The following is a 26836-nucleotide window of genomic DNA, read 5'->3' as shown; positions in this document are numbered from 1 at the left end:
TAATGAAGAGTCCGTAAGGAGTACGCCATGCAAAACGGATACTATTATCTGTCCTGGAAAGGAAAATGGCAGTATGCACCACAATAAAACTACTATATGCCAAAGCTTTATATGCCAGAGACTGTACTGTTGCAGATCTATCTGTTTTTTCACAATTAAGACAGAAAGAAGTAACATAATCGGCTTCCAGCAGATTGACGCGATCCGAAGTTGGCATAGACTGCTAAAAGGTTAACTAATATATTCTTTCAAGCACAATAAAGCATTTCAAACCTCGAGCACTGACTCATATCCGATTTGTGCTCATAGAGAGACACAAAGAGTGAAATGAAATCTAGAAGTGTCGCAATCGATAAGATCGGGATTAAGGCTCTCAGCGGTCGGTATCGGCCTTGGGTCCAGTGGTAAACCTGAGGACTAAAGGAAGGTGATTCTGAAGACACAACTGGCATCTAGGATTTGTTAGATAGGCCGGGGAACTCAATGTGAAGTAATCAATTATGTTAGCAGTTAGGTACATACTCTGGTTAGTCGTTTAGACAAAACCCATGAAGGGCCTGTATTGTTTTGGCCAGAGATAGAAGTGATGCAAGTCTGGTATTAGATCTTGCGTTAATCAAAGTCGAAATAGCAGCTAGTATTTGTAGGGGTTGTATCTACTCACATGGTCCCTGGAAAGAGAACGACGATGGAATTTTTTCCATGCCTCTGAAACGGGTCCTATTTCTCGAAAGTTCACACCGTTTTCGACTGGACTTCGAGCCTTTGGCCCCGTCACTATGGGTTCGAACGGGACAGGGATTTTGATAGAAGTTGGTAGAACAAAGAGGAGTAGGATAAGGAAGAATTTCAGAGCACAGTCCACGACGCAGATGATGACCACTGGTCTGACTCCAGAAATTAATAAATCGGCTGATGTATTACGGATATCATAATAGCGACTCAGTTCTGCGCGCAATTTCGAACAATGCTCTTCCCATTCAGGAAATGGGCCTGGACCTTGAAGTACTTTTATAAGATTCCAGGCTTTAATCGTAATGGCTATGACACAAACCAAGGTCGTGCTTATCAGTAAAATCGACAATGTCTTTGCTGTTCGAGCCCAGCGCTTCTGAGAAATCAAAACAGCGTGCGCAAACAACTGAATGGCTTGGAATATTAAAAGAGATCTGGCGATATTTGAGATAACTCCCGATGCGTGAACCTCGTGTGCAGCATAGCAGCGGATTTGGAGGACCACGTAGTTGCCATTTCCATCCTTAGTAAACAGGGGAACTGTGTCAGGGTTTGTCTTCCATGACAGGAAAAACAGTCCAAAGGCGCAGGGGACATACACAACCGACAGAAAAACGAACAGATAAAGCGGTCGACTTATTGCCAGGCCAAGGTGGGAGTACAACGGCATCCTCACTACAGGTCGATATGTGCGTCTCTTGAAGTGAGGTTGTCACGATTGCTGACCGACGCGTGTTTGAAAATAGTTTGAGGGAAATTAAGGTGCGAGATAAGCTTTATCGTAGGTCACGTGGAGCATTTATAACCCCTGTAGTTGTTGGGTGTTGGTTGTTGGTTGCTGGTTGCAAATTTCGCGCGTCGAGAATCTCCGCTCCGTGACTTCATTCTTTTATTGTGTGATTTTACTCCATACCTCTGCACGATAGATCGGGTTCAGTACAGTAGCCGCCCGTGAATATGGCTATGGGGCTCTGCGATTCGTGTCGTGCATTCGACATTCAGGCTTTTGACCCCATTAAGGGTCGAGTAAGGGGGTATAAATTACTGTCGGTCATTGCTGCCGCCGAATCTGGCTGTCAGTTCTGTTCCATACTCCTCACAGCGCGTTTTTCACCGGCACTTAAAAAGGAGGGAGTGATAGCAAACCTCCTTCATTGGATGCAGTGGATTTATTTGCAACCTGACGACGAGTGGAAGCAACGGTTGGATACTCAATGCCAGCAAGATTATACAACCACTTCCAACCTCGGCAGTCCACTCGGGCTTACTAGATTGTGGGCTAGTAGCTCAAGTCCCGCATACCATATACTCCACCGCTCCACGCCTCTGAGCCCTTTCCAGGTTCTAGCTGACGAAGGTAAGCTATCTACTTGCTGATAGTAGTAGAGTCTACGTGATAGTAGCTAACTATTAACTAGAGTCTCCTGCGGCTATCAGTGGTGATGTAACGGGACGACTACTAAGCTCAAAGACATCGTCTGACGATCACGTACGGGTGCTATCGCGTTGGCTTCAACAGTGTCAAGAATCCCATGAAGAATGCCGAGTATCCTTATCGGGCTCGCCTTTACTCAATCCGGAAGTCACTGACCTTCCAAACCGATGCATCGAAGTCAGCCGTAACAGTGATGGGACAAGAGGACTTAGACTGAAGGAAACTGGCGGTCGACGGGGAAAATATATCACGCTCACCCATCGCTGGATTCAACCGGACACCGCCAACGCCTCCACTGTACAAATCAACTACTCTGACAGGCTTCAAGGAAAAGCGCTGGATCATCTTCCAGCTCACTTCGAGGATGCCTTTGATCTTGCATTAAAGATGAATATACCATTTCTATGGATTGATTCGCTTTGTATCATACAAGACAGTCAACAGGACTGGATGATAGAGGCTTCCCAGATGGCGAAGTACTACCAAAACTCATTCTTTACAGTCGCTGGTTTTGGAGTTACCCGAGACACAGGACTATTCGCAACCACTGACCAAGACCTTGGGCCCAATCTCGTCCGACTTCCATATAGAGACCGACAGGGCGATCAAAAAGGCTACTTTTTTGTATGTCATGTCGATCATTCGGAAGTCAAGAGTCAGTATGACAGAGAAATCGCTCAGTCCGATTTACTGAGTAGAGGTTGGATCTTCCAAGAGTGGATATTGAGCAGACGCGTTATATCCTACACAAGAACGGCTTGCTTCTATCAGTGCCAAAGGACCAGTCCGCGAACCACAACTTCCAATGATGTCAATCTGAGTATACTCAATGATAAACATGCTGACATCTCCCTTAAGAATCATTTTAGGCTCGATTCTTTGAAAGAGGACGAGAGTATCTTTCAAAAGTGGAGATTTGCTGTGCATACTTATTCTTCTTTGCACCTTACCAACGCTGGCCAGGACAGATTGAGCGCACTCGCTGGTATCTCACAAGAATTTGCCACAGTCATTAATCGCTTAATGGATCAGAAAGATCATTGGGGAAGCTTCTATCTATCTGGACTATGGGCCGGAGACATTATAGCAGGCCTTTTATGGGAAATGGATGGATCGTGTTCAGACAAAAGACTGAGTGGGATTCCTACATGGTCCTGGGCATCAGTTGTAAAACCTATCGTCTGGCAGCACGACCATCGCAAAATATCATCGGGACTTATGGCTCAGACCAAGGGACTTTGCAAATTCCTTGGTGCGAAGAAAACCTCGATGCGTGAGCAAATGTCAACATTTGAGTACGACCTCACCAGAGATGCCGATCTAAAAGGTCAAGTCATTCCAGTGGAACAATTTGTTGTGCCACAATTCAATACCCTTGTTATGCAGGGAAAGCTTCTTCGTGTCAGAATCAGTGGCCTATTCGACTCGGACTCAGACCTGGACATCGCAAGCACCTTGTCAGGTTATGAAATCGACCACAAACACAACTTACACGCGGGGTTCACGACAGTTCCCGAAACACGGACACGGGAGTATTGGAGGAAAATAAGCCTTTCTCAGTTTCCGGAAATTCTTTGCGGATGGGCATCAATCGATGACTTGGTTGCAAGCTCCGAGCCCATACTCCAGGATGTCGTTGCTTTTCCACTCACGAAGGCAACTGTGAAATTTCCAGGTTTTGGTCTCGGTTATTGTTGGTATTCGTACCAGACGTACAGTGTCCTTCTACTCCGACGCATAGCAGACGGTTCATCTTGCTTTGAGCGGATTGGGGTTGGGAGGATCTTTGGGCCACAGACAGAGGACCAGCTGAAGTCAGCAATTGAAACAACTTTTTGGCTAGTTTGATAGTCTTTACCTCGATATGAGATTTTAAATTGCGTCCTCTGTTTTTTTAGGCTGATCTAGTTTGGGTCAGATACTCGATCCTGCCTTTAATTATACTTGGGTATTATAATCTCATTAGCTACTACCAAAGAGTAAAGCAGCTTCACTAAAGCCAGATGATTTAATCAAAGAGCGAAAGCATAGGCCTCTGTAACGGATTTAACCCGTGATTCACTTGTTGCGAGCATCAGCTGTCGGGCCTATCAGCTCAAAATAGCACTCTTGTCTGTATATAATAATGTATTATAGTGAAGGGAACTCTAAACTAGCTGGCCAGATATAACATTCAAGCAATTAACCTAAATCTTTCACAGCTTGTTAACAAACAACGCTCAAAGACCAGAAAGGATCTGGGGGAACAGTTTCTCAGTGAAGTCCCAAAGGATAGGAGTGTAATCGGGAGCCCACGTCAGACCAGTCCAGAAAGTGTTGCGCTGGCCCTGGAGGGCATAAATCTTATTATAGAAGCCCTCCTCAAGCTCCTGAGCACAGACCTTAGGAACAGTCAATCCGTGAGATGCGAATGCAACAATATCAGGAGTGGTAACATCGTAAGTTCCAGCCTTGTCGATGTTGGTGAAGACCTGCTTGATGAGAGCCTTGGCCTTCTGAGCTGTCAGGTTGGCCTGACCAAGGACACGAGTTGTCCAAAGGTCCTGCTCACCGGAACGAGAGTAGGCGTCGACAAAGTTACCTCGTGGAAGGTAGTAGTTAGTGGCGTTGTCAGCGGTGTTGGTAATGCCGGAGACGTCCTTGGGTAGGCTTGTCTTGCCGACGACGCCAACGTACAGCGTCTCCCAGGAGAATTTGGAGAAGAGCGACTTTTCTTTGGTATCGAGGTCCCAGGTACCCACGTTATCGGGTGAAGGTGTTGCTGCAAAGAGAACCTTCTTGGCCTTGATGGTCTTCTTGCCAGAGGGTGTCTGCACGACGAGCTCTGAGCCCTGGGAAGTTCGCTTGCTCCAGGCAACTGTGCTTTCAAGAAGAACGTCATCCTTGATCAAGTTGTAGACGTTGTCGTAGAGCGACTGGGTAGAGCCTGTTGATGGATACTTGAATGAAGGGCCAGTAAGACCAAACCCAAAGGCCGCAAGCTGAGGCTCTCCAACAACAGCCATGACATTCCAAGTCGGGGTGTGCGTCGCGTCGGAGAGCCAGATAAGAGTTCGCAGGATGGAAAGGGCACTCCCAAGCTGATACTTCTCAAGGAACTCGCCAAAGGGAAGAAGAAGGTCCTCGGGGACTTCTCCCTTCTTGAAGTAGCCGTTCTCGAACCAGGGTTGATACTTGATGGCCAATGCAGCATATGTGGCCAGGGCGACAGTGGCATTGATAGTGCCGTAGTCAGGATCAACCTTCTTTCCGGTGCTGAAGTCAATGTCCTTGGTGGTGAGTAACCCCTCGGCGGCGCTGACTAGATTGGGAGAGACGAGTCCGACATTGAACCGCTTGAAGAAAGCCTTGGTTGTCTTTCGGTCAAGGTACGCTTGGACTCCATAATTGATCGGGCTCGCGTTGGCGCTGGGCTTGTAAACGTGGACATGACCGCCCTAGGAAGGCGTCAGTAACAGTCTCATCTCTCGGCCAAGTTAACTCACGAGTTTGTTCTCCTTCTCAATCACCACGACCTTCTTGCCGTAATCCTCTCGCAGCCTGACTGCAGCGTAAGCACCAGTTGCGCCACCGCCGACAATACAGACATCGACTTCGATGGTTTCCTGCTTGGGCGTTGCGAGGACACCATGGCCTGCCAGGTAGGCAAAGAAGGGGAGGAAATTATTCAGCTTCATCTTGTCAATAAATCGAAGGTGAATGAAGAGTTCCGAGAGAAGACGGAGGGGAGAAGGCTTAAGTACGTGCGGCTGATTGCTGACCTCCCTTGTGTCACCGGCCTAGCCCAAAATTTTCCATTGCACGTCAGCACGAGCACAGCGAATCAGCAGGTCGGTAGGATGATGCAGTGTGACCTTGTCATTTAAAAATTCCGGCACGAACGCACGGCCGACTACGTAGTACCGTCGATCAGAAGGGATTTTCAGGGCGCCGTGGGAACTACCGACGTAGCATCCGGGACTTTCGGCCATGCAACAGAGTTTAATTCAAGGTCTCATGCCATAAGTCAGCGCACGAACATTACCCGTATAATTTTATTTTAATATTTCTGGAAAGTATAAACATGATATCATTGCCAATGTCCACGCAACGGACTCCGAATTGAGAGGCTGTGCGTATCCGAGCGGCCGTAGGCTCCTTCATGGTACGTATGCCGCAGAACCTCGGGTCCCACTTGGAGTGTCGAAGTGCCGTGGAACAATGGGGCACCACCGACATCAAGGTCATTAATTAGCTCATCAGCACGAGCTGTTGACCCCTGGTCCTTTCAAGTAGTACCGGAACAAGACAGAAGAGGTGATCATCAAAACGGCTTGGTGGAACATGATGTCATTTGACTGAAAATGGTATTCTATGTAAAGTCTCTTGATTCTCTATAAAAACTACTCAAGCCGATAGAAGCCTTTGTTTTCAACCTGCTTAATCTCCACTACCGTGTCATTTCGCACGTGGATTCCCGCCGTATCGATTTCAGGACCAGAACCCGATTGCTCGCTCGAGATCATAGTATGCACTCCTTCGGACCGTGACCCGTCACCAGAATGATAATGCAGTCCGTTCTCAACGTCTGCCAATTGATGTGTTGAGCTTGTTTCATCCGCTTCCCGGTCCTTGTTTGTCCGAATAAGAGTTGTAAGCTTGATGGCATTGCTCGGTCGGCTGATAGGCTGACTGCTTTTGCCATATGAACTGAGGAAACTGGAAGGGAGAATATGCACAAATACTGGACGTAGAAGAGGGAAGCACGCTGTTATAACTAGTCAATGACTGAATTAGGTGAATGACAAGATAGGTACTAACCAGAGACAATGGCGATATTGACTTCAACAGAGCCTAGAATGCAGAACATGGCATAGTCATGAGGCATCTGCGTTGTGTTATCGGGGTAGTTAACAAGCACAATCAGCACAAACATTGATGCAATGCATACACTGTCCTGGAGGTTAGTAAAATAATTCGGATGATGTAAGTGGGAGGATATGAGATCTTACATGGTACCAAGAAGGAACAAGGCTCCGATTGCTAGCTTTTGACCTGTCCGAAGTCTAAGTCTGAAGACTTCAATAATGGGTAAGACCAGGATGATTATATCCATGATAAAATGAGTCGTGATGGTTCCCAGGAAGAATTGGTCGCTGTTGATGTTGCAGACCTTGTCTGTAATAGTGTAGTCCCAAAGTGACTGGACAGGGACGCAGCGAAATGTGAGCATGAAGGTTCGGAGGATGATCCAGATGACGACCATAACCAGCATCACCATGATCGGAATGCGAATGGATGAAATGCGAAACAGTCGCCAATACAGACACAAGATGGCGAGCTTGGAACAAGCGATTGATGACGCGTAACACAGGGAGTTGAAGTAGGCCAGAAATCGTGCTCGTTGCAAAATCGCCTCACGCTCATCGGTAGGCATCGAGTCGGGAATATTCACTCCGAGATAAGCATGTAGCGTCCCTGTATGGCTGTAAGTCTTGTACCCATAGACAAGACGGGATCGTCACTGACATTCAACCATGATACCGCAATACCCCGTCGCGAAGAGAAACGCCAGGATGGTGAAGTAGTCGTCAAACCACCAGCTCATCTTGGTCATGCGCCGGGCGCAGACACGAAGAATGAGCGACGTCAAAGCCGCGAGCCATGGGATCGCGACACCAGCCCAGATATTAGGTTGGAGTCCAGCCATGGTGTGAGCAGGCGCTGTTGCAGCGCCAATTCATGAGAAAGTGTGCAAAATAACAGGAAACCGTGGTCGAAAAGTTTTGCTTTGCTGCAGCAAGAATGGGGGCAGGATGGGATCTGCATTTTGAATGGCAGCCGATGACGAGAGCTGAACCTGTCTGCAGAACAACTGACTCGTTCCATCCAGCCATGATAGCTTTCCCCGGATACGACCATGCCCAAAGGAGCATGTTTTATCGTTATCTCGTCCTAGCTCCAATAGATAACTCGACCGCTGCAGATTACCCGCCAATTTTGAGTTTGCGCTTGTTGGGGTAGTGGGCTTGCTACTGGCTGCAGCGCTGTGTTGGTGACAAGCCTCGTTTGAGAGTTTTGGCAGTTATCTGTTCGACAAATCATCTGGAACAGAAACATGCTTCCTTGGGCTTGACTGATAAAGAGCTGAAGCAAGCTTAGGCCGTCTAATTTCCACTCTTTTCGGAAAAGGGGCTTTTCTTGTCGGTATTTGGGTCTTGACTCGCTGTCAAAGATCATGATTCTCGAGAGTCGCTTCCAAGCCACAGCTGAGTGTGCTCTTAATTCCGCTCCTGAGTCTTGGCATTTATCATGGATTTTGAAGAGACGAACCATTCCCGAAATGCAGAATTTACTCGGTACCAGCATCACTAGCATACTTTTGACAGTTTCCTTCGCTTAAATCTCCCAAGATCTGTCCCTTGCGCATTGACCCCGGATCCTGGGATAAGGAGCGACGCTTGTACCTATTCAATGTGCCTTATCATCTGACTTCAGAGATCCCTGCTGTTGAGCATCCTACCAATGTAACCGAGGATTTGGTATGGAATGCTCATTGGTGTTTCTTTCTCCTGCAGAACTCCACAAAGGCTGAGCAAATCAATCTGGGGACATGGTCGCAAGATCACTCAAGACTGATTCGTGGCCAGATACGCCTTAGTTCTCGGTAGCACCAGCCCAGTCACATGCTGGGCTGGTCTCCTCGTACCTTGAAGCCATGCGAGGGCTTGGACAACACTACCGAAGCTTCTGCGAGCTTTGAAACAGCCACTCAATGCCACAGCTAACCCACTGCGGCAATGCAGATTACGCCATTCTCAGGGCCAGGAGTCCCATTGGCATCTGCGATGGCAGACTGGCGAACTCATTATGCACTTAAAACCATTATTTATTGGGCCTGGTACCTCGTTCTCTCTTAATAAGAGTGTTAGCTTGATGAGATAATGTCTGCGACCAATATGAAGGAGAGCCTATTCACAGAAGGAAGTTGGACCTACATTTCACAGTTCAAAAAGATAAAACTGTAGAAGGCTCAATCAGCCATGCCACACAGTCGCGTATACACACTACTAAAATGCCATTTATCAGTCCAGTCTTCCACCATCTTCAGAACGCTCCTTCGATGGCTCCCTCCAAGTCCCATGTGTCGAGTGCAGTCTCTCACGGTCTTGATCCAACTGAGATAGATGCGATCGAGTATTTCTGTATCTTATAATAGAGTGATGCTATCGCCTCAGTATTATCAGGAAACTCTAAAATTATCTTACCAGCTAATCATTAAGTCGCTTTAAAATACATATAGAGCTATAACCTAGTTGCAGTAAAGACTTAGTGAAGCATACGACTTAGTTGGCACCATGTGGTGCGATGCAGTCTTGCCAGTAATTTCTGTAACGACTTCGGAGATCTTTTTGAGGTTGGCGTTGTCAGTCAAGGCATGGAGTTTGCTGCTAATCGACAAGTAATGGGCCGTCCAAAATCCGGAGCTTAAAAATGCGCGTGTCACAAAACGAGTCACACTTCTGATAATGGTATTATATGAAATCATAATATTGAAGATAGTAATCCCGATATTAGCCTTAAAGTACTTTTATCTGTATTATTTCTTTTACACCCACTGAAAAACAATTAGCCTGCTTGCAGCCTTTAGTCAGCGTCGCACTGGTTTCTCGATATTGAATACCCTATAGTGGGATGAAAGCTCGGAAACAATTTGCCGAATCGGCACCGACTGGGGATAACCTCATAACGCCAGACGGGGTTAATCGCACATATCGCCGAGTCCAACATGTCCAAGTCCATTGATCATCCTGAAATGTCGATCCCATAATTTCTGAGGACTATATAAGACTCAGATTCTACCGCTGGTTGATCAAACTCCAAGTTCAACAACTATCTCAAACACAGCACTCAGCAATCAGCTTTAACATCATCACCATGTCTACCACTTCAATCGACGCATCTTCCCCAAGTGCCTACGGGCCCTCTGAAACAGCTCTTCTTCTCCTTGATTGGTACACCCTGTTCATCGAGAAGGTTGCTGGTCCAACTGCTGAGCCAGCCTTGAAGGTTGCAGTTGAACTCCGAAACTGGGCCAAGGCTCACAACATCACTGTCGTTCACTGCCTCATCGATGCAAACGGCACTCCATTCCCAGCCTGCAAAGGCGTCAATCGCTTCCAAGGGCTCTTGCAAACCATGAAGACCCTGGAAGAACCTGAACCAGCTGAACTCCGGGCCGATGACAAAGACGAGCTCACTTTTCAGCGAGTCCCAGGACACATCTCGGCGCTCAAGTCACCGGGTTTACTTGAATATCTGAAGAAGAAGGGCATCAAGTCTGTTGTTCTTTCCGGTCTGAGCACTTCTGGTTGTGTTTTGAGAACGGCGGTGACGGCAACGGATGCCGAGTTCGCGACAACAGTCATCAGCGACGCTTGTGCCGATGGGGATGCGGAGCTTCATCGGGTCATCCTGGACAAGATCATCCCTTCAAGGGGCCACGTGAAGAGTGCTGCAGAGTTTCAGAAGGAATTTGAAGGGGCTCAAAGTGTTTGAACTGGAGATTTGAGACTGGCGCGACTTGGGATGGGTTCAGAATCACAGGGATCTCAACGAAGCGGGAACAACAATCGGAATTCTATATCACAGATCTCGGAGAAATAGATATGTCAATAAATAAGCCGCACTCTATTTTTAGGATATCACGGCAATTGCAAAATTGCGCTTATTGAGCCGGTAGTGATGACATTCCGATGGATCTTGGGAACGGGTTTAATGTGCTATAGTAGTTATATCCGTTGATCCGATTCTACTGGCTCAAGCCATTCTCCACCCTGGAAAACCGGGGCCGTAACAGATGGACTGGCAAGATTGGATCTGGAGATTTCCCATCCTCTTCCTCTTTATACCTAGCGCTCATTTCGACCAGAACTCACCCACCAGTCAGCTTCATCAGAAGAGCTACAGTAAAGCAATTCTTACCAGCTTGTGTCTATGTTCTGCGTAAATCTGTATGGGTCCACCACGCACAAACCCAAACGGATGTCACAACTGTCGACGAAAACGGTTCCGCTGTGATGGATCCGTTCCTTCTTGTCGCAAGTGCATATCATTAGGGAAAGAATGTCTTGGATACGGTACACTGTGGAGATGGACGGATTCTGTCGCCAGCCGCGGGAAGTTGTCTGGCAAAAAGATACCTTTGTCCAAAGACGACTCAGATTATTCACCATCAAGTCAGACAGATGAAGATGAATGGAGACTAGCTACAAACACTGCCAATCAAGTAATAAGCAGCAATCCTTCGTCGGATCTGGATCTTGATGATAGTATGCAACTTTCCGGCAACTTGACTGATCCTTTGTTCTGCGACATGAGCTCAAGCGATCGTTATTATTTATCGTATTGTTTGTCATACTCTGTTGGTCCTGCTATGCTCCTTGCTGACTACGAATAACTAGTTGCGAATGGCCTTTGTCCTCAGCTTGTAGCGATAGACCTACCAGGCCACAATCCGTTCCCAAGATTGTTGCCAATGGGATTCTGCAGCCCCGTCCTGCAATACACCATGATCACAGCCGCAGCTCTACATATGTCCAATGTTCTAAGACCAGATATCGACAAGTCGCTGGTGACACCAAATCACGCCAGCAACTGGAATCCATCTCGAAGAGCTATGCTTGATGCATTGGCGGCTAAACAAAGGGCGCTGTATCTTCTCCGCATGGCATTTCAGGACCTGGATACCCATGGTCGTGATATGGTCTTGACAGCTGCGATGCTTCTTGTGACCGCTGATATGATCGACTCGGGGAAACATGGCTCCAAGGCACATCTTGAAGGAATCGGCTGGTTGCTCAGTTATGCTCAGCCGGCTAACAGCGTGGGCGAGATGCTCAAGGACTTTGTCATATCAGATTGTTACATGTAAGCCTGATGCTTGTTGCTCCAAATGACGGGAAGTTAACTGATTTGCCAGCTTTTATGTATTCGCTTTGACATTCATGGACCAGATTCCGCAGTCTTCTCTTGCACTCAACACAACAATCGCGTCGTCTGCTATTCACTATGCCGCCCGGAACAGCTTTATTTGCTGCCCTGCTGAGATCCTCCAGATTCTATGGTCCACTGCAATAATCTTGCAGAGGCAGTCACCCAAAAACGATGGCGTGGATGAAACGGCTGCGAAAGGTCTTGAATTATTCATGGACGCCATGACATTCAACGTTGAAACTTGGTCTTGGGACATCCAGCAAGTGCCTCTTGGTCGGCAGGTCACTGATATCTCAAGTCGGATACACACTGGATATACACATCAAATGGCATGCTGTCTATACATCATGTACGCTATTCCATCTGTCAGAAGCTTTCTACCGGAGAATACGGAGCAGGATCTCGAGAAAGGGCTTATCTTTCATCTCCGCCACATCACTGACGAGGACCCCAACTTCAAGACATCCTTTTGGCCAACGTTCATCGCTGGAGCTCAAACAAGTGATCCCAGTCAGCAGGCGTGGATAATGGATCGAATGAAAAGACAGTCGCGTTTGTTCCCATGGGGCTTTTTGTATACGGCGATGGAAACGCTTGAGCTCATCTGGAGGCAGCGGGCCAATACTCCTGATGGGCTGAACTGGTTGGAGATTCTGAGAAGTCCCGAAGTAAGCTTTCTGATTGTGTAGGGAGGCACTTGGTAGGGAATCAGAAGATCAGGTCACTCGGACTCCAGTCACGACCTCACTGTGGCCTAAATGGGCGTTTGCGACATTTATGATTGATTTGTTGTCAACTTCTCACGAGAGGCATATTATCTATTCCTTTATTTGAACTTGTAAAGATATAGTAAAAGCATGTAGCATTCTAAGATCTCTTTTAATAAAATACAGACTTTACAAGACTGGTCTACAGGCGACTTGAGATTGATCGGCCGCCCGCAACAGATTTCGCAGCCTCTTTTCCAGCCTTGGCTCCGAAAACAGCACCTGAAGTCAGGCCACTTCCACCAGGGTAATTCGAGTAAAACAAGCCTCCCACCATCTCTCCCGCAACATAGACGTTTGGCACTGGACTACCAGTTGAACCATGAATCAACTGAGCAGTTTGGGGATCAACCTTGACACCACCAAATGTGAAGGTGACGCCGCAGGTGACCTTGACTGCCACATAAGGTCCCTTGTCCAAAGGTAGAGCCCAGTTGGACTTGGCCAGCGCAAGCTTCTTCGCGGAAGACTGTGTTGATAGTCCATCTCTGGTGGCAGGATCCCACTTGACGTTGGGGTGCTCGCGACGGTGAGCATAGACTGCTTCGTTGTACTCTCGAACAGTGTCAACAAAGGCAGCCTTGTTTCGAAGACCGCGTTCTGCGCACTTGTCGGCTAGTTCCTCAAGCGTGTTGGCAGTAATGCGCTCAACGCGTTCCTCGCGGTACTCTTCTCCTCGTAGCCAGCCGCTGGTTCTGGAGTCCCAGACCTGGAAGGCGAGGTGCTCGGGTTGTTGGAGAATAGCCCGACCAAACTTGGCATAGGTGTAGTTTCGAAGATCAACGCCTTCGTCAACAAACCTCTCGCCATCAACGTTGAGCATGAGGCCGAGAGGGTATCCTGACTTGGTGTACTCGTTGGAAGCTTCTCGATCACCCGTGTTGGGGTTAGCATTGGCATCCCAGGCAACAGAGTGACAGCCAGACCAATTACCTACAGCCTGTGCGCCAAGCTGTTGAATGGCCAGTCCCAAAACATCGCCAGTGTTGTAAGGTGTACCTCGAACCATGGCCAAGTCCCAGCCAGGTCCGAGGAACTGACTTCGCATCTGAGGATTCGACTCGAAACCACCAGCAGCTAAGATGACAGCACCAGCGTTCAATGTACGTTTGACGCCATTAAGAGATACTTGGACGTCGTAGCCGTCATCAGAGGAGTGCTTCTTCAGTCCCGTAAGGCCAGTTGACCAAGAAACTCGAACATTGTGCTTCTTGATGGCAGCAAGATAGTCCTGAATAAGACCCTTGCCTCCATCCTCGGTCTTGATGCACATGCCGCCCCAGAACTTTATTCTCCCATCAACCTCATATGCTTGCCTGTTGAAGGACAGTTGGAATCGTATTCCATTCGCAGCAAGCCACTTGATGGTAGGATTGGAGTTCTGAATCAGGCTCTTTGAGAGTTCAGGGTCTGAACGTCCCATACAGACTCTGTCCATATCGTTTTGGAAGTCTTTCTCGGTGTAAGGGGCAAGATCGATCTTCTCAGCTTGTTCCCGGGAGACGTTGTTGACGATTGGTAGGACATCTTGAAGTCCGCCATGGGCAATTCGATAGGCGCCAGCAGTGAAATAGGAGTTTCCACCGACCCAGTTCTCGGGGCACTTGTCGATAAGAAGGACGCTTCCAGCGCCGTTCTGAGCTGCTGAGAGGGCTGCTGCAAACCCGGCATTGCCACTGCCCACAACAAGGACATCGACTTGCTTTGGAAGAGCCATGGTAAGGTGAGAGGTGACCTTTGAAGGGAATTGGGATAAATTAATGTCTAGGAGATGTTTTGTGATCGATGAAAGATACCGGGTTGATTACGCTGATGTAAGGAGTTTATATAATTATATCAACGCCTCCAGAGAATGATGCTGTCGCAATTACGCCACTCGAGACGCGGGGACTCATCCTCCGAATTGACGACCAAGCCACTGTGGAACTGCTTTCAATTGGTCCCATTCTCGCAGCATGTGGCTGATTGTGGAGAAAGGAACAGACAACCCGGAGACTGATTCTCCGAGTGATGGCTCGGTTACTTCGGTAAAGACAAGACTCCACATTCCGTTCGGAGCTTTCTTCTGCGGCCTACGAACCTCAGGTACTGTTTGAAGCAATTCTGCAACTCCGCGTCCAAGATGGGCCCATCTGCAACAATCTTATCATATCAATCATATCATTTATTCTCCACTATTTCGCAAGACCCTGCCTCATGTCTTCTCAGGGCAATGGCGTGATAATGGTCGCTGACGATGGACCCAGTCAACGACCACCCAAGTCGTTGGCAAAAGCATGTCTGGCCTGTCGGACCAAGAAGATCCGTTGTGACGCTGTAAAGCCCGAGTGCGGAAATTGTGCCAGTCAGAAACGTGAATGTATCTATCGGAAAGAAACTCCACGAAAAAGGTACGTCATACTACCTAGAGTTGATGACTCTAATAAATGGCAGACCTACGTTTTCTCAAATTGCAAAATTGCAACGGGACCTGGCAGCTCTCAAAGTGTTCCTGTTGACTCTGAAGAGAAGTAGCCCGGAGGAGCGGGAGAAATTACTCGACGCAGCCGTTGATGAAGATGGGGCTGTCAACTTGCTAGACTCTACTGAGCCTGGCCCTCCGGAAGAGGCTTCATCACGAAAAAACACAAGTCAGCCCATTGATAGAAGTGCTACTACACCAATAGTATCGTCAGATGATGAGTTAAATATTGCCAACTTCATATCTGTTGATGATGCTGGCACGACAAACAGCTTCGGTCCATCGTCTGCTCTTCACAACCCGGCAAGGAACGATAGGGGAACACCATCATCCCGTCAATCCACAACAACAACAGAGCACGTCAAGAACGAATTAATAGCCAATGCCGCTTTGCAACGTCATCTAGAGCACAGACTTACCAGACTTACAACAATTGCTGGAGAGCCAACAGAACTTGCACTCCATCTTCTAAACTTGCACTGGGCTCGTCAGCATCATACTTTTCTGCTGACGTATCGGCCGGCTGTCATGCGAGACTTGGAATGTTCTGGCCCATATTGCTCTGCTTTCATGCTCAATGCCATATTCGCATGCTGCAGCAAGTTCTCCCCGCGACTTGACGTCAGGGACGATCCAGATGATGCGTCCAGCGTTGGCCGTCGTTTCTTCAAGCGCTGTGATGAGCTTCTCAGCAGTGAGTATCTTCTCATCAGACCACATATATCCACAATTGTTGGACTTGTCCTTTTAGGCTCGACATATAATGCCCGTGGAGAGACGTCAAAAGGCTGGCTATATACAGGGTACGCTCTACGAATGGTTTACGATCTTGGTCTTCATCTCGATCCGAAGCAGACTACAGAAGACCCTGAAGAGATTGAGATCCGACGACGGGTCTTCTGGGGCGCTTTTGTCTGCGATAAGCTCCAGAGTCTGTATATGGGTCGTCCAGTGGCTATCAGTCTGCGTGACTCACAGGTATCTCGTGAGTGCCTTGACTTGTACGAGGAGATGGAGCCATTTTATCCTTCAGCCTTGGCTACAGGTTCGTCATCTAGACTTGATGAAAACATGGGCGATGCAATTCCGAGACATTCCGTTTCGACTTTTCAGCAACTATGTCTCCTGTCCAAGATAATGACGACTATCATCAATCGCTTTTATGTGGTCGGAGCCACGTTCTCAAATGCTCAAGCCGATCTTCAAAAGATTGAGCAGGCCTTGCACCAGTGGCGAGATAAGCTACCACCGGAGCTAGATTTCCAACCATGGTTGTCGTCGAGCACTGCGATTCAAACACCCAATATCATGGTTCTTCATAACGTCTATCACTCTCTCATCATTCTCGTTCATCGACCATTCATCTCAGATGATCATCTCCGATCCACTGCCACGTCGCGACGGTCATGGGAGCAATGCACTGTAGCAGCAAGATCCATCACCAGTATAGCCTCATTCTACAAGTCAACCTACGGGCTGAGTGGCGCTCCTTATGTTCTCGCATACTCGGTGTATGTGGCTTGTACAATACATGTCCGCAATGCAGCTTCACAGACCCAGACACGTGATCATTTATTGATGCTCAAATCCAGTTTGGAATGCCTGGATGAACTGTGCACGGCAAATCCTGGTGTTGCCAAACCAGCAAACAGTATCAGGCGCTTAATTGAGGCTAACCACTTGAACTTGATTACCGGTAGGTTCAATCCTCCTCTGTGTTTGCATGTATGATATTGACTTTACAGCAGAAGAATCGCACTCTCTTAGGCAAAATCATATGTCGTTTGACTTGGACGTCATTCAGAGCACGTTTTTAGTTAATGAATTATCCCATACGGGATCCGAAATGTTCCGCATGGCCGATTTTGAGTATGGTCTGCCGATCGACCCTTTGTTTGGGTGGATAAATGTCTCAACCCCATTGCTGGAAGAAGAGACGCCGACCTTTTGAGCAGTACTCAGTCACTCCATCAGCCATAGCAGTAAAAGAGAGTCCCATAATAAAAGATTCCTGGTTACTAATCTACATAGTCCTTCTTGTGCTGTAATTTCTAAAACTTGCCTCCGTTAAATATTTCATAGTATTCCGCGTAGCTCTCCGAAAGCCCCAGCAGGGTTGGCCCAACTACTCGCGCATACATCGTCGCTATAGTATGAACCAAGACAGCCGACTTCCACTCAAGATACTGTACCCAATCTGGCGCTAATCTAGAAAAGAAGAATACTTTCATCCACCAAGTACAGAGAGGAACAGCGCCACACCATACAAAATACTCGTGCTTCTTGAAGATAAGCAGAAGTTGCAGCCATTAGACAAACATTATAATTCTACTCCATAACTGCCAACCAATGAAAGGGAGCTTGCGGATCTGTCGCAGAGACCACCGCATGAGGCGAGAGGTGATTTCCAGCTCGGGCCATAGCTGCTGATCCAGAGTAGCTAATAAACATTACGCTACAGATTATTATAGATTTAATAATTATTATTGTTTTGAGGTAATATTAGCTTAAGGAAATAGCCTGTATATTACTTATAACTTCTCTATAGTTTTTATGAATTTGAGGTCTCTATTTAGTTAAAATAATCTTTTATTTTAAAGCTAGATTAATCAAATAAATTTAATTATTTTATTTTTAGGCATTTTAAATTAAAGTAAGAATAAAAGTTATATAAAAGTAATAACAAGCCCTATATATAAAGTAATTAATAAATTAGTAACAGGGTTAATAGCAGCTAGATAGATAGTAGTACTTTAATAATTGAATTTCATATATTAAGATTTACTCTTATAAACCATCTAAGCACCTATTTAACTATATGCCCAAGTGCGAACTATATCTTTAGCTGAGACACGGCAGGCAGAGACACGGTAGGCAGAGACACGGCAGGCAGAGACACGGCAGGCAGAGATATAGCAGGCCGAAACAGGGCAAGCATGGTGCTTCTCCTATCAATGCATCTACGACAGAGAAATTGCACGTTAACTCAAATAGTACGGATGTGACATGTAAAGAGACACACAATAGCTTATGTAAAAGTCATATTAGACATAACACACAATGAGAAAATATAACAAAAGGGACATATTGATTGTGGATGCGCCTTTAAGATAATTTATTAAGTGACTACTTTTTTATTCTGACCGAGAGGCCTAAGTGAACACAGAACCAACGCAATCATGAGCGATGAAAACAATACCCCAAAACATCCGTGAGCCACGAATCCATTCACGTTATAGAAAGTGACTAACCATTGAATGACAAGTTATTTCCAAGGAAATTTTGCTCCAGTAAAGAAAGAAATATCTTTTGAGGTTTGCGAAAGCGAGGGGAAGATACCCTATGAGCTAATCGGTGGCCAGTATGTGCGAAATGGTGGCAATCCCTTAAGCCACTGTTCGACCCAAGATGAAATACATTGGTTCGATGGGCACGGAATGCTCAGTGCTGTATATTTCAGCGAGAAAGCTGGCATCGAGAGTGTGCAGGCGCTTTATAGCAACAAGTATGTCCGAACAGATATATTTCTTGCAGAAGCCAATTCCCCTGTATCTCGAGGACCCATACTGCTCAGTATGGCGACGCTACTCAACCCAGAAATAACACTATGGACTTTCATCATAAAGACACTGAAATTCATGTGGGTAATTATTTGTTCCGCTTGGGGCTGGGGAGATTCCAGACCTCCTATTAGGAGAATTAGTGTCGCCAACACCAACATTGTGTCCCACGGAGGTCGTGTGCTAGCTACGTGCGAAAGCGGACCACCTATGCGAATCTTGCTTCCGAGTCTTCGAACGGTCGGCTGGTTCAACGGATATCACGCTGAGGGAGAACTGAGTGGGCGTCATGACTGTGCCCTACGGCCCGGCTTCGGGGGAAACGGGCTACTGAAATCTTTCCGGGAATGGACCACTGGACATGTGAGTAAAAACGAATTGAATTTCGTTGATCGACACTGACTTCATGGGAGCCACACATTGATCCTATTACAGGGGAGATGGTACAGTTCCATTCAAGTTTTGTTTGGCCATATGTGCAATACTCTGTATTACACGGGAAAAAGAGCAAGAGCCTCTCTGGCACGCAAATCTTCAACAGTCGTGTGCCAGGTATCTCATCACCAAAGATGATGCATGACCTCGGAGTTTCTCGTCAATACACCATCATAATTGACATGCCACTATCACTAAATCCCCTCAGATTGATTTCAAAGAGGCCCGTCATCGCTTTTGACCCACGAGGACGAACTAGATTTGGGATATTTCCACGACACACGCCCCAGAACGTGCAGTGGCTTTCAACGGACGCATGCTGCATCTTCCACACAGTCAATACCTGGGATGAAAAGTCCACAGAAGTCGATAAGTTTCAGCTAAATATTAACATGCTTGTCTGTCGACTATCAGGTCCATCAATCGTCTTCCAGGCCGCTGATCTTCCCGTTCCAAACGACCAAGCTGTACGGAAAGACGAATGCACACTTTACTACTACAGGTTCTCTCTCTCCAGTAACGAAATATGCATATCCCAGCAATGGGCGCTAAGTGCCATACCTTTCGAGTTTCCGCACGTGCCGAAGCACCTCACCATGTCCTCTACAACGTTTGTCTATGGCTGCTCAGTTGGTCAAAGGGACCATACCAATGAACCACAAAAGTCGTTCAAGATCGGGAGCATAGTAAAATTCAACGTTCAAATGTTGATAACAGAGGGAATCGCAAATCCCCCCGTCGCTGTGTCCGGGTATGTTGACGACCGAACAATTGGAGAAATCTTGGCATCGCAGGATTCAGACGACTCAATTCAAATCTTTCCAATGCCGTATGGTTGGTACGCCCAGGAATGTACCTTTGTGCCACGCGAAGGAGGCATTTCGGAGGATGACGGATGGCTCTTGACGTATGTTTTTGATGAATCTCAACTCGATGCACTTGGACATGCGCCAGATAGTGCGAGGAGCGAATTATGGGCGATTGATGCAAAATCAATGAAGGAGGTTGTGATGAAGGTCCGATTGCCACAGCGTGTGCCATATGGATTACATGGCAATTGGTTCACCAAGGACGAGATCACGAATCAGCTTTCCGTCAAAAGTCATCGGGGGTAACTTATCGTTCATTACTGTTTTGACTTCTCTCCTCAATTTTAGCTTGAAGTTTATTGAAACCGTGAAATACACCATCACTTTCATAGGGTCAGAAGAGATACTTGCGTCATAAATGAAATTATCCCCTTCTTCGATCTACAGTATCGTGATATCTTTCAACAACACATCCAACGCCTTGACCATTTTAAAAGCACAGTAGAGACGCGACAACGCAATACACACATTGTAAACTAACTAGATGCATTCATGATTTGGTCGTCTATCTGATAACAAGTTGAGCGAAGCACAATGCAACAACAAGCTGCAGTAACTCAGCCCGAGAAAAATCTGCTAACAGAAATGACCGGTGTAGCTGTTGAAGGTCGAGGGCCCAATTTATCTGAAACAATGGAATTTGGAGGCCAGATCGACATGGTGTGACGCAAGCTAGGATCCCCACTACTCCTGGCTATGCCTTTGCATCTAAGGCTTGGGATAGCTTTTGTGGCCCCTAGCAGACCGCTACATAGCTACGAGCGCAAATAACATCATCTTGTCTTCTTATCCTTACATGCAAGGGCCAGAGAGTATTGCACGAAGAACGTGCAGTCAAAGTATCGAACCCAAAGACTAAATTCAATCTAGGCCGCTGTTAATTTCGAGCTATTAGTCTACGTCAACACTAAGAAAGCGATGCCTAGTATAGGAAGACGTGATAGCTTCCATTAAATCCACCTTTTGACTGCCGTGTCTCAGATGATAACAAATGTCTATGATCCTCCCTCGCCTCCCAAACTACAGTATCATTGTCACCGATCGGTCATTGACCGGCTACTGATGTATACGTTTCCTCAAGTCTCATGTTTTCGGGGCGGGTCTCTCTAGGACGGGCGTTCGTTCCGTCGACCTTTAGGCCTACACTTTTGTCAAGCTACCGGCCGATTTCACATTCATAGCACCATAAGCCGTGATGGACACAAAATAAATAGCGTCACATCCTTCGGTATCCCAAGTCTCAGACCATCCACAAATGACATGCATCCCAGTGTCAACAGTGTCCGACTTCTTATCCGTTCGTGCTGTCAGTAACGTCCAGGATTTTACTTTCGCCGGGACTCTACGCTCATACCTACATGATTCACAACCATGACAACCAAATCAGAACTCAAGACGATTCTTGTCACGGGCTGCTCGGCCGGCGGTGTTGGTGCTGCCTTAGCAATCGCACTCGCCACTAAAGGTCATTACGTATTCGCCACGGCACGAAACCTGAGCAAAATCCCTCCAGCGCTAGTCAGCCTTCCGACAGTCACAACGCTATTGTTGGATGTGACTTGCAAGACGTCCATAGCCACTGTCGCCACTGCTGTCGCTGATGCCACCAGAGCTAGAGGTAACCCCGGACTTGACGTTCTGATCAACAACGCAGGTGTCGGGTACACGGCACCGCTCCTCGACACCGACCTTGACCTGGCACAGCGAGTTTACGACACTAACATATGGGGTCCTATCAGGATTATTCAATCTTTTGCAGATCTATTGATTGTGAAGAAGGGAAGGCTGGTCAACATGTGCAGCATATCATCGGTTTTACACATGCCATGGATGGGTACGTCTTACACGATACTACAATGGAAAACGACTGACAGCTTTCTCTCTTTTCACTACAATAGGAATATACGCCTCGTCAAAGGCAGCCATGACCGTTATTTCAGACACTCTACGTCTTGAACTCGCGCCTTTTGGTGTTTCTGTTACCACGGTCGTTCTGGGTATCGTCGCTACCGACTTTAACAACAACAAATTTAGTTTGATACTACCACCGAGGTCAAGATATACCACAATCCATGAGACAATTCTTGCTTGGCGAAGCGGTGATATCGGACCCAAGGGCTGCACGGCATCTGAAGCGGCTGCTTCTCTATTGCCTGACATCCTTGGATGTGGCAAAACGGGAACGATCTGGAGAGGAGATAAAAGCATTTTCGTCAAGTTCTTGTCTGCTTGGACACCGGAGTTTCTTTTGGTACGTGGAAGCACTGATCCACAAGCTGTTATGTCTCATAACAATGAGACATAATCCTTTTGCTGACTGGTTGTGGTTTAGGATGCCATCGTAGCGAGGGGGCAGGGCCTAGACAAACTAGCTCAGAATTGAAGTAGCGGTGTGCGAGTAAGATCAGTCGCGAACAAAGGAAATCCCACAAAGTTTTTGTCTCATTGAAAGCCAATAGCTCCATTATGATTGTCTAGTAGCCATGAGTTCCGCCAATTGTAGGCAGATGTAGTGAGACATGCCGGTGAAAATGCCGGCTGAGCACCTCAACAGCTAGACTAAGAGAGTACCCAGTCAGCTATTGGTGAATGCATCTTAGAAATAGTGACCGCCACATGTCAATCGATCAGTTATAGTTAAGGAAGCTAAGGAGCAGGTAAAGCAGATTGTGAGACTAGTACGTGGTATTAGGATCTTTTACTAAATAAGGACTATTTCGTCACCTCACCCCTCATCCTACCATAAAAAGCTACCACGCAACAAATCGCACAACATCGGCTGGTGTCATACTGAACAACACACAACTGCAACTTGACACACACAGTCACACTACTTAAACTACTGCACATTTACGAAATGCTGCTACCAGATATCACCATATCGAACTGGGGCAAAGCATGGTGAGTATATTCATCGTGAGAATGGAAACTCCAATGCAAGTCACTGACAACCCTATAGGTGCTGGTCTGTAACAGCAATCACCGCGCTGTGTGCGATGGCGTTCGCCATCACAGCCTTAACAGCATCTAAGAAACTCTTATTGACTGTGTGCTCCCTGACTGCCTCAAGCTGCTACGTCATGTCGATGTGTTACTTCGCCATGGCCGCTGATATCGGATGGATTGCTGTCGACGTCGAATTTACTCGCGGGACTAGGACAGCACAGGACCACCACCCCAGTCGCCAAATATTTTGGGTTCGTTATGTTTCATGGTAAGCTGGCCTCTAAGTGAAATAAATTTTTTTAGGTTAAATAGCGATCAAGGTTCATCGTAACTCCGCTTCTGATGACCGAGTTGTTCCTTCTGGCTTCGGCATCTACTGGAGTCATATTGGTAGAAGTGTTTCTGGATCTTGTCGTAATCGCGACAGGACTCAGTGGAGCAGTAATTCCAAGTGATTACAAATGGGCTTATTAGTAAGGTTCTTGACAACATTACAATACCGACAAATACTGACCTAATACAGTTTTTACGGAGCAATCGCATGTGGTGGCATAGGTTACCAGGTCGTCTTTACTGGTAGAAGGGCTGCAGCGGTTCAGGGACCTGAGCTGAAGCGCAAGTATGTCCAGTGCAGCACCTTGGTGATGGCAGTGTGGGTAGGTTACGGTGTTGCATGGGGATTGAGCGAGGGTGGGAATGTGATCTCTCCTGCTGAAGAAGCTGTCTTTTATGGGATATTGGACTTGTTAGGGGGTCCAGTTTTTGGAACGCTTGTAGCTTTGGCTGCCTATTAGGATTATTGGAGATAAAACTCTAAGTATACCATAGCATTAAGCTTAAACACTATTATTATACTATAGGTTTAATTAAGATAATATATTATAGTTTAAACATTTAATAGTCCTATTTGAAAATATTTATTATATATAATAGTTATATAAGCTATTAAGTTATAAAGTAAGTAATTAGGCTATAATTACTATATAAGTAATTAAAAATCTATTATAGCTAGCTTATAAAAGCCTAATAGTATTATTATTATAAGTATAAATCTTAATATTATAATAATATAAAGTCTTTAATTTAAATACTTTATAATTATAATACTTAAGTCTAATTATATTAAATTAAGCTATATTTAGGTTTATTATTAGCAGATTATATAAAGTATAATATTGAGTAGTTATTAAAGTATTATATTTCTTAATAGTAGATTTAATATATATTAGGCTTAATTAATATAAAAAAAGTTTTATTAATAGTTAATAAGCTAAGTTTTATTTAATGCTAAATAAATATATATATATATATATATATAAGTAGCTTATAGTCTAGTAAGGCAGGCTTATAGTAAGTTATAAGTCTAAATAGTAAGTCTATTATAAGTTAATAAAGTAGCTTATAATTACCTTCTTATAGTATAATATAAGTTAGTAGTTAATTAATAAAATTTAATAAGGTATATATAATATAAGTGCTATATTCTATTGGGTTATAATAAACTAGTAGTAGTTTATATAAATTGATACTAATTATATTAAATTAGTTATAACTATAAAGACTTAGTGCTAACTGCCTCTAATGGAGGTAATACAAATTAGTTAGAGAATATAGAGTTTATATAAGTATCTATTAAGTTACAATATAAATAAGTAAATTAGTATTAAAATATAAATATATTTATAAAGCTTTATATTATTAAAAGCTTATATAGTTTTATAAAAGCAAACTGTACTTAAATTAAAATAATATATATAGTAAGAGATTAAATTAAAAAGTATACATTAATAGTAACTAAATGTAGTTAATAGGTTATAAAGTTAATTAAAGACTTTTTTAATAAATAAATATTAAAAATACTAAAACTAAAATATATAATATCTTAAAGAGAGCTACTTAAAGGCTATTAATTTAGCTACTATAGCTAAATAAATTATTTATTTTTAGTAAAACGCTTTGGCTAAGTTGCAGCCAAGTTTAGGGGCTTCTGCCGTTAATCTAAAGTATCTGGCACACTTCCCTTAAATGAGATTTATAAATTCTATAGCTTAAAACATTACAGTTACTATATCATCATTGAATTGAATTTGAGACGTTGGATATTGATTGGATTTGTTGTTAGTAATTTTTGATGAGCTGGCGGTAGTTGAAGCTAAATTCTGATAGTTCGATCGAGATGTAACTGATTTAGCTAATAACCGACTGGCGAAAGGGTTCCCTTATGCGCCCTTAATTTACTTGAAAATCACTTAACCGGTCGTTTTCTTTATTCTTTTTCTAACTGTTCGTTATAATAGATAGGACTACGGCTATATTATGGCGTTTAGTATTGGTGAGGGTGCTGTCTAAAGGTTAGCTGCAGCATTCAGAGGATAAGCACTTAATTGATTTGTCTTTTAGAACAGGAAAGGAGACTATTTTAGCTGTATTTATAGAGCCTAATCGTGCAGCTTTAATCCAAAGGAAAAGAAACAAAGCATCAATATGTGGTATATAGACTTGATCCTTGCGTTTGATGTATATATTCAGCGTATGATTAAACAAGTAGTATTTTTTGTTAGCGTCTTTGAAATACTCTGAGACGATTTAATGTAAACACAAGCTTTATTCTTTAGAATAAGTACAATATCCATGCCAGTACAACTCCGACTATACTTGCATCTCCCTGTAACATGTATTAGCCTATAAATATCTTTATATGACATTAAGGTATAACTTACGGATGAAACTATCTGCCCTGCATTCTTAGTAGACGTGGTTGTCGTCAGTGGAACCAGTGTTGAAGTTGATCCATGATCACTGCTGCCAGACGTTATCGACCTATCGCTGCGAGTTCCCGTCTCAACAGGCGTGCATGATCCTGTCTCAGAACAAGACTTCACTACATCGCCGATACTAGCACACGGCTTGGAGCCAATCGAAGACGCCGCAAGCGAGGCGTAAAAGGACGGTGACGCAGTGGAATAGTATGCCAAGCAGTTTGAAAAGGGTTCATCGTAAATGCTCGGGTCGAACTTGTAGTTGGCGTTATAGCACAGGCAGGGCGCCTGGAAAAGGAATGAAGAGGTTATCACGCCTGGGCTTAAGCTGTTGCAGATGTCCAAAGACTTGGAGACACTTGCGCAGGCTGCAATGCCGGAGGGAGCCTTGGTCACCAGGGGTGCCTCGGCCGTAGTTGTACTGACGGCAGCCTGGGACGACGACGACGTAGGACCAGCCTCTGAAGTAGTTGCCGATGCTTCGGCAGAGTTAGGCACCCGAAGCGCACTGCCAAGACAAGACGCTGGTTCGCTCTCACTCGCACAGCAGGCATTAAGAGCCTTCTGCCCCAGGCCTGTGCATTGCTTACAAATCACGGATGCGCAGGAAGAGATGGTTGGAGCGCAAGTTTGTATAAAGTTGTTACACTCTATAAAGACGGTCTTCTTGAAGTTGATATTGTCGCTAAGCTCAGGTCCAAGATTAGGTACAGGGAGTTGGGCAGAAGCCAGAACTGCCCAGATAAAGACGAGAGGAATCATTATCAGTTAATATTTCTAGTAAAATATATCGGATTTAAATGGAAGAATATGGGGAGGATGCTACACTCCATGGTGAGAATACTTGTAGATGATATCTGCGTAAAAAATTCCGAGGACGCGTAAGCCTTGGCA

At 45.5% G+C, this 26836-nt stretch overlaps 12 protein-coding genes across 12 annotated transcripts; 7 read left to right on the top strand and 5 right to left on the bottom strand.

The window, feature by feature from the left end:
• Window positions 1-1692: 1692 nt before the first annotated feature.
• On the top strand, window positions 1693-4018 carry FPRO_12660 (uncharacterized protein; the record flags this gene model as incomplete). The annotated part of the gene is made up of 2 exons (XM_031223200.1): window positions 1693-2092; window positions 2154-4018. 2 exons carry the CDS (start codon window positions 1693-1695, stop codon window positions 4016-4018), a joined length of 2265 nt encoding a protein of 754 aa, XP_031088583.1.
• Window positions 4019-4389: 371 nt separating this feature from the next.
• FPRO_12659 (uncharacterized protein) lies at window positions 4390-5847 on the bottom strand (the record flags this gene model as incomplete). The annotated part of the gene is made up of 2 exons (XM_031223199.1): window positions 4390-5607; window positions 5656-5847. The coding sequence occupies 2 exons, from the start codon at window positions 5845-5847 to the stop codon at window positions 4390-4392; spliced, it is 1410 nt and encodes a 469-aa protein (XP_031088582.1).
• Window positions 5848-6552: 705 nt separating this feature from the next.
• Window positions 6553-7859, bottom strand: FPRO_12658 (uncharacterized protein; the record flags this gene model as incomplete). The annotated part of the gene is made up of 4 exons (XM_031223198.1): window positions 6553-6917; window positions 6971-7101; window positions 7162-7627; window positions 7679-7859. 4 exons carry the CDS (start codon window positions 7857-7859, stop codon window positions 6553-6555), a joined length of 1143 nt encoding a protein of 380 aa, XP_031088581.1.
• A 2228-nt stretch (window positions 7860-10087) lies between these two features.
• On the top strand, window positions 10088-10708 carry FPRO_12657 (uncharacterized protein; the record flags this gene model as incomplete). The annotated part of the gene is made up of 1 exon (XM_031223197.1): window positions 10088-10708. One exon carries the CDS (start codon window positions 10088-10090, stop codon window positions 10706-10708), a length of 621 nt encoding a protein of 206 aa, XP_031088580.1.
• A 1012-nt stretch (window positions 10709-11720) lies between these two features.
• FPRO_12656 (uncharacterized protein) lies at window positions 11721-12834 on the top strand (the record flags this gene model as incomplete). The annotated part of the gene is made up of 2 exons (XM_031223196.1): window positions 11721-12079; window positions 12132-12834. The coding sequence occupies 2 exons, from the start codon at window positions 11721-11723 to the stop codon at window positions 12832-12834; spliced, it is 1062 nt and encodes a 353-aa protein (XP_031088579.1).
• A 220-nt stretch (window positions 12835-13054) lies between these two features.
• FPRO_12655 (uncharacterized protein) lies at window positions 13055-14629 on the bottom strand (the record flags this gene model as incomplete). The annotated part of the gene is made up of 1 exon (XM_031223195.1): window positions 13055-14629. One exon carries the CDS (start codon window positions 14627-14629, stop codon window positions 13055-13057), a length of 1575 nt encoding a protein of 524 aa, XP_031088578.1.
• Window positions 14630-15108: 479 nt separating this feature from the next.
• On the top strand, window positions 15109-17324 carry FPRO_12654 (uncharacterized protein; the record flags this gene model as incomplete). Its single annotated transcript, XM_031223194.1, has 3 exons — window positions 15109-15302; window positions 15346-17069; window positions 17122-17324. 3 exons carry the CDS (start codon window positions 15109-15111, stop codon window positions 17322-17324), a joined length of 2121 nt encoding a protein of 706 aa, XP_031088577.1.
• An 882-nt stretch (window positions 17325-18206) lies between these two features.
• Window positions 18207-18311, bottom strand: FPRO_12653 (uncharacterized protein; the record flags this gene model as incomplete). The annotated part of the gene is made up of 1 exon (XM_031223193.1): window positions 18207-18311. The coding sequence occupies one exon, from the start codon at window positions 18309-18311 to the stop codon at window positions 18207-18209; it is 105 nt and encodes a 34-aa protein (XP_031088576.1).
• A 637-nt stretch (window positions 18312-18948) lies between these two features.
• On the top strand, window positions 18949-20483 carry FPRO_12652 (uncharacterized protein; the record flags this gene model as incomplete). Its single annotated transcript, XM_031223191.1, has 2 exons — window positions 18949-19296; window positions 19347-20483. 2 exons carry the CDS (start codon window positions 18949-18951, stop codon window positions 20481-20483), a joined length of 1485 nt encoding a protein of 494 aa, XP_031088575.1.
• A 1125-nt stretch (window positions 20484-21608) lies between these two features.
• On the top strand, window positions 21609-22542 carry FPRO_12651 (uncharacterized protein; the record flags this gene model as incomplete). Its single annotated transcript, XM_031223190.1, has 2 exons — window positions 21609-22071; window positions 22136-22542. 2 exons carry the CDS (start codon window positions 21609-21611, stop codon window positions 22540-22542), a joined length of 870 nt encoding a protein of 289 aa, XP_031088574.1.
• A 552-nt stretch (window positions 22543-23094) lies between these two features.
• FPRO_12650 (uncharacterized protein) lies at window positions 23095-23977 on the top strand (the record flags this gene model as incomplete). Its single annotated transcript, XM_031223189.1, has 4 exons — window positions 23095-23138; window positions 23197-23451; window positions 23504-23656; window positions 23707-23977. The coding sequence occupies 4 exons, from the start codon at window positions 23095-23097 to the stop codon at window positions 23975-23977; spliced, it is 723 nt and encodes a 240-aa protein (XP_031088573.1).
• A 1817-nt stretch (window positions 23978-25794) lies between these two features.
• On the bottom strand, window positions 25795-26704 carry FPRO_12649 (uncharacterized protein; the record flags this gene model as incomplete). Its single annotated transcript, XM_031223188.1, has 2 exons — window positions 25795-25848; window positions 25904-26704. The coding sequence occupies 2 exons, from the start codon at window positions 26702-26704 to the stop codon at window positions 25795-25797; spliced, it is 855 nt and encodes a 284-aa protein (XP_031088572.1).
• Window positions 26705-26836: the final 132 nt, after the last annotated feature.

This window comes from Fusarium proliferatum, assembly GCF_900067095.1.
Source record: "Fusarium proliferatum ET1 genome assembly, contig: FPRO_scaffold013, whole genome shotgun sequence".
Lineage (NCBI taxonomy): Eukaryota > Fungi > Ascomycota > Sordariomycetes > Hypocreales > Nectriaceae > Fusarium > Fusarium proliferatum.
The sequence above is the reverse complement of the archived record's forward strand: the minus strand, read 5'-3'. Positions and strand labels throughout refer to the sequence as shown.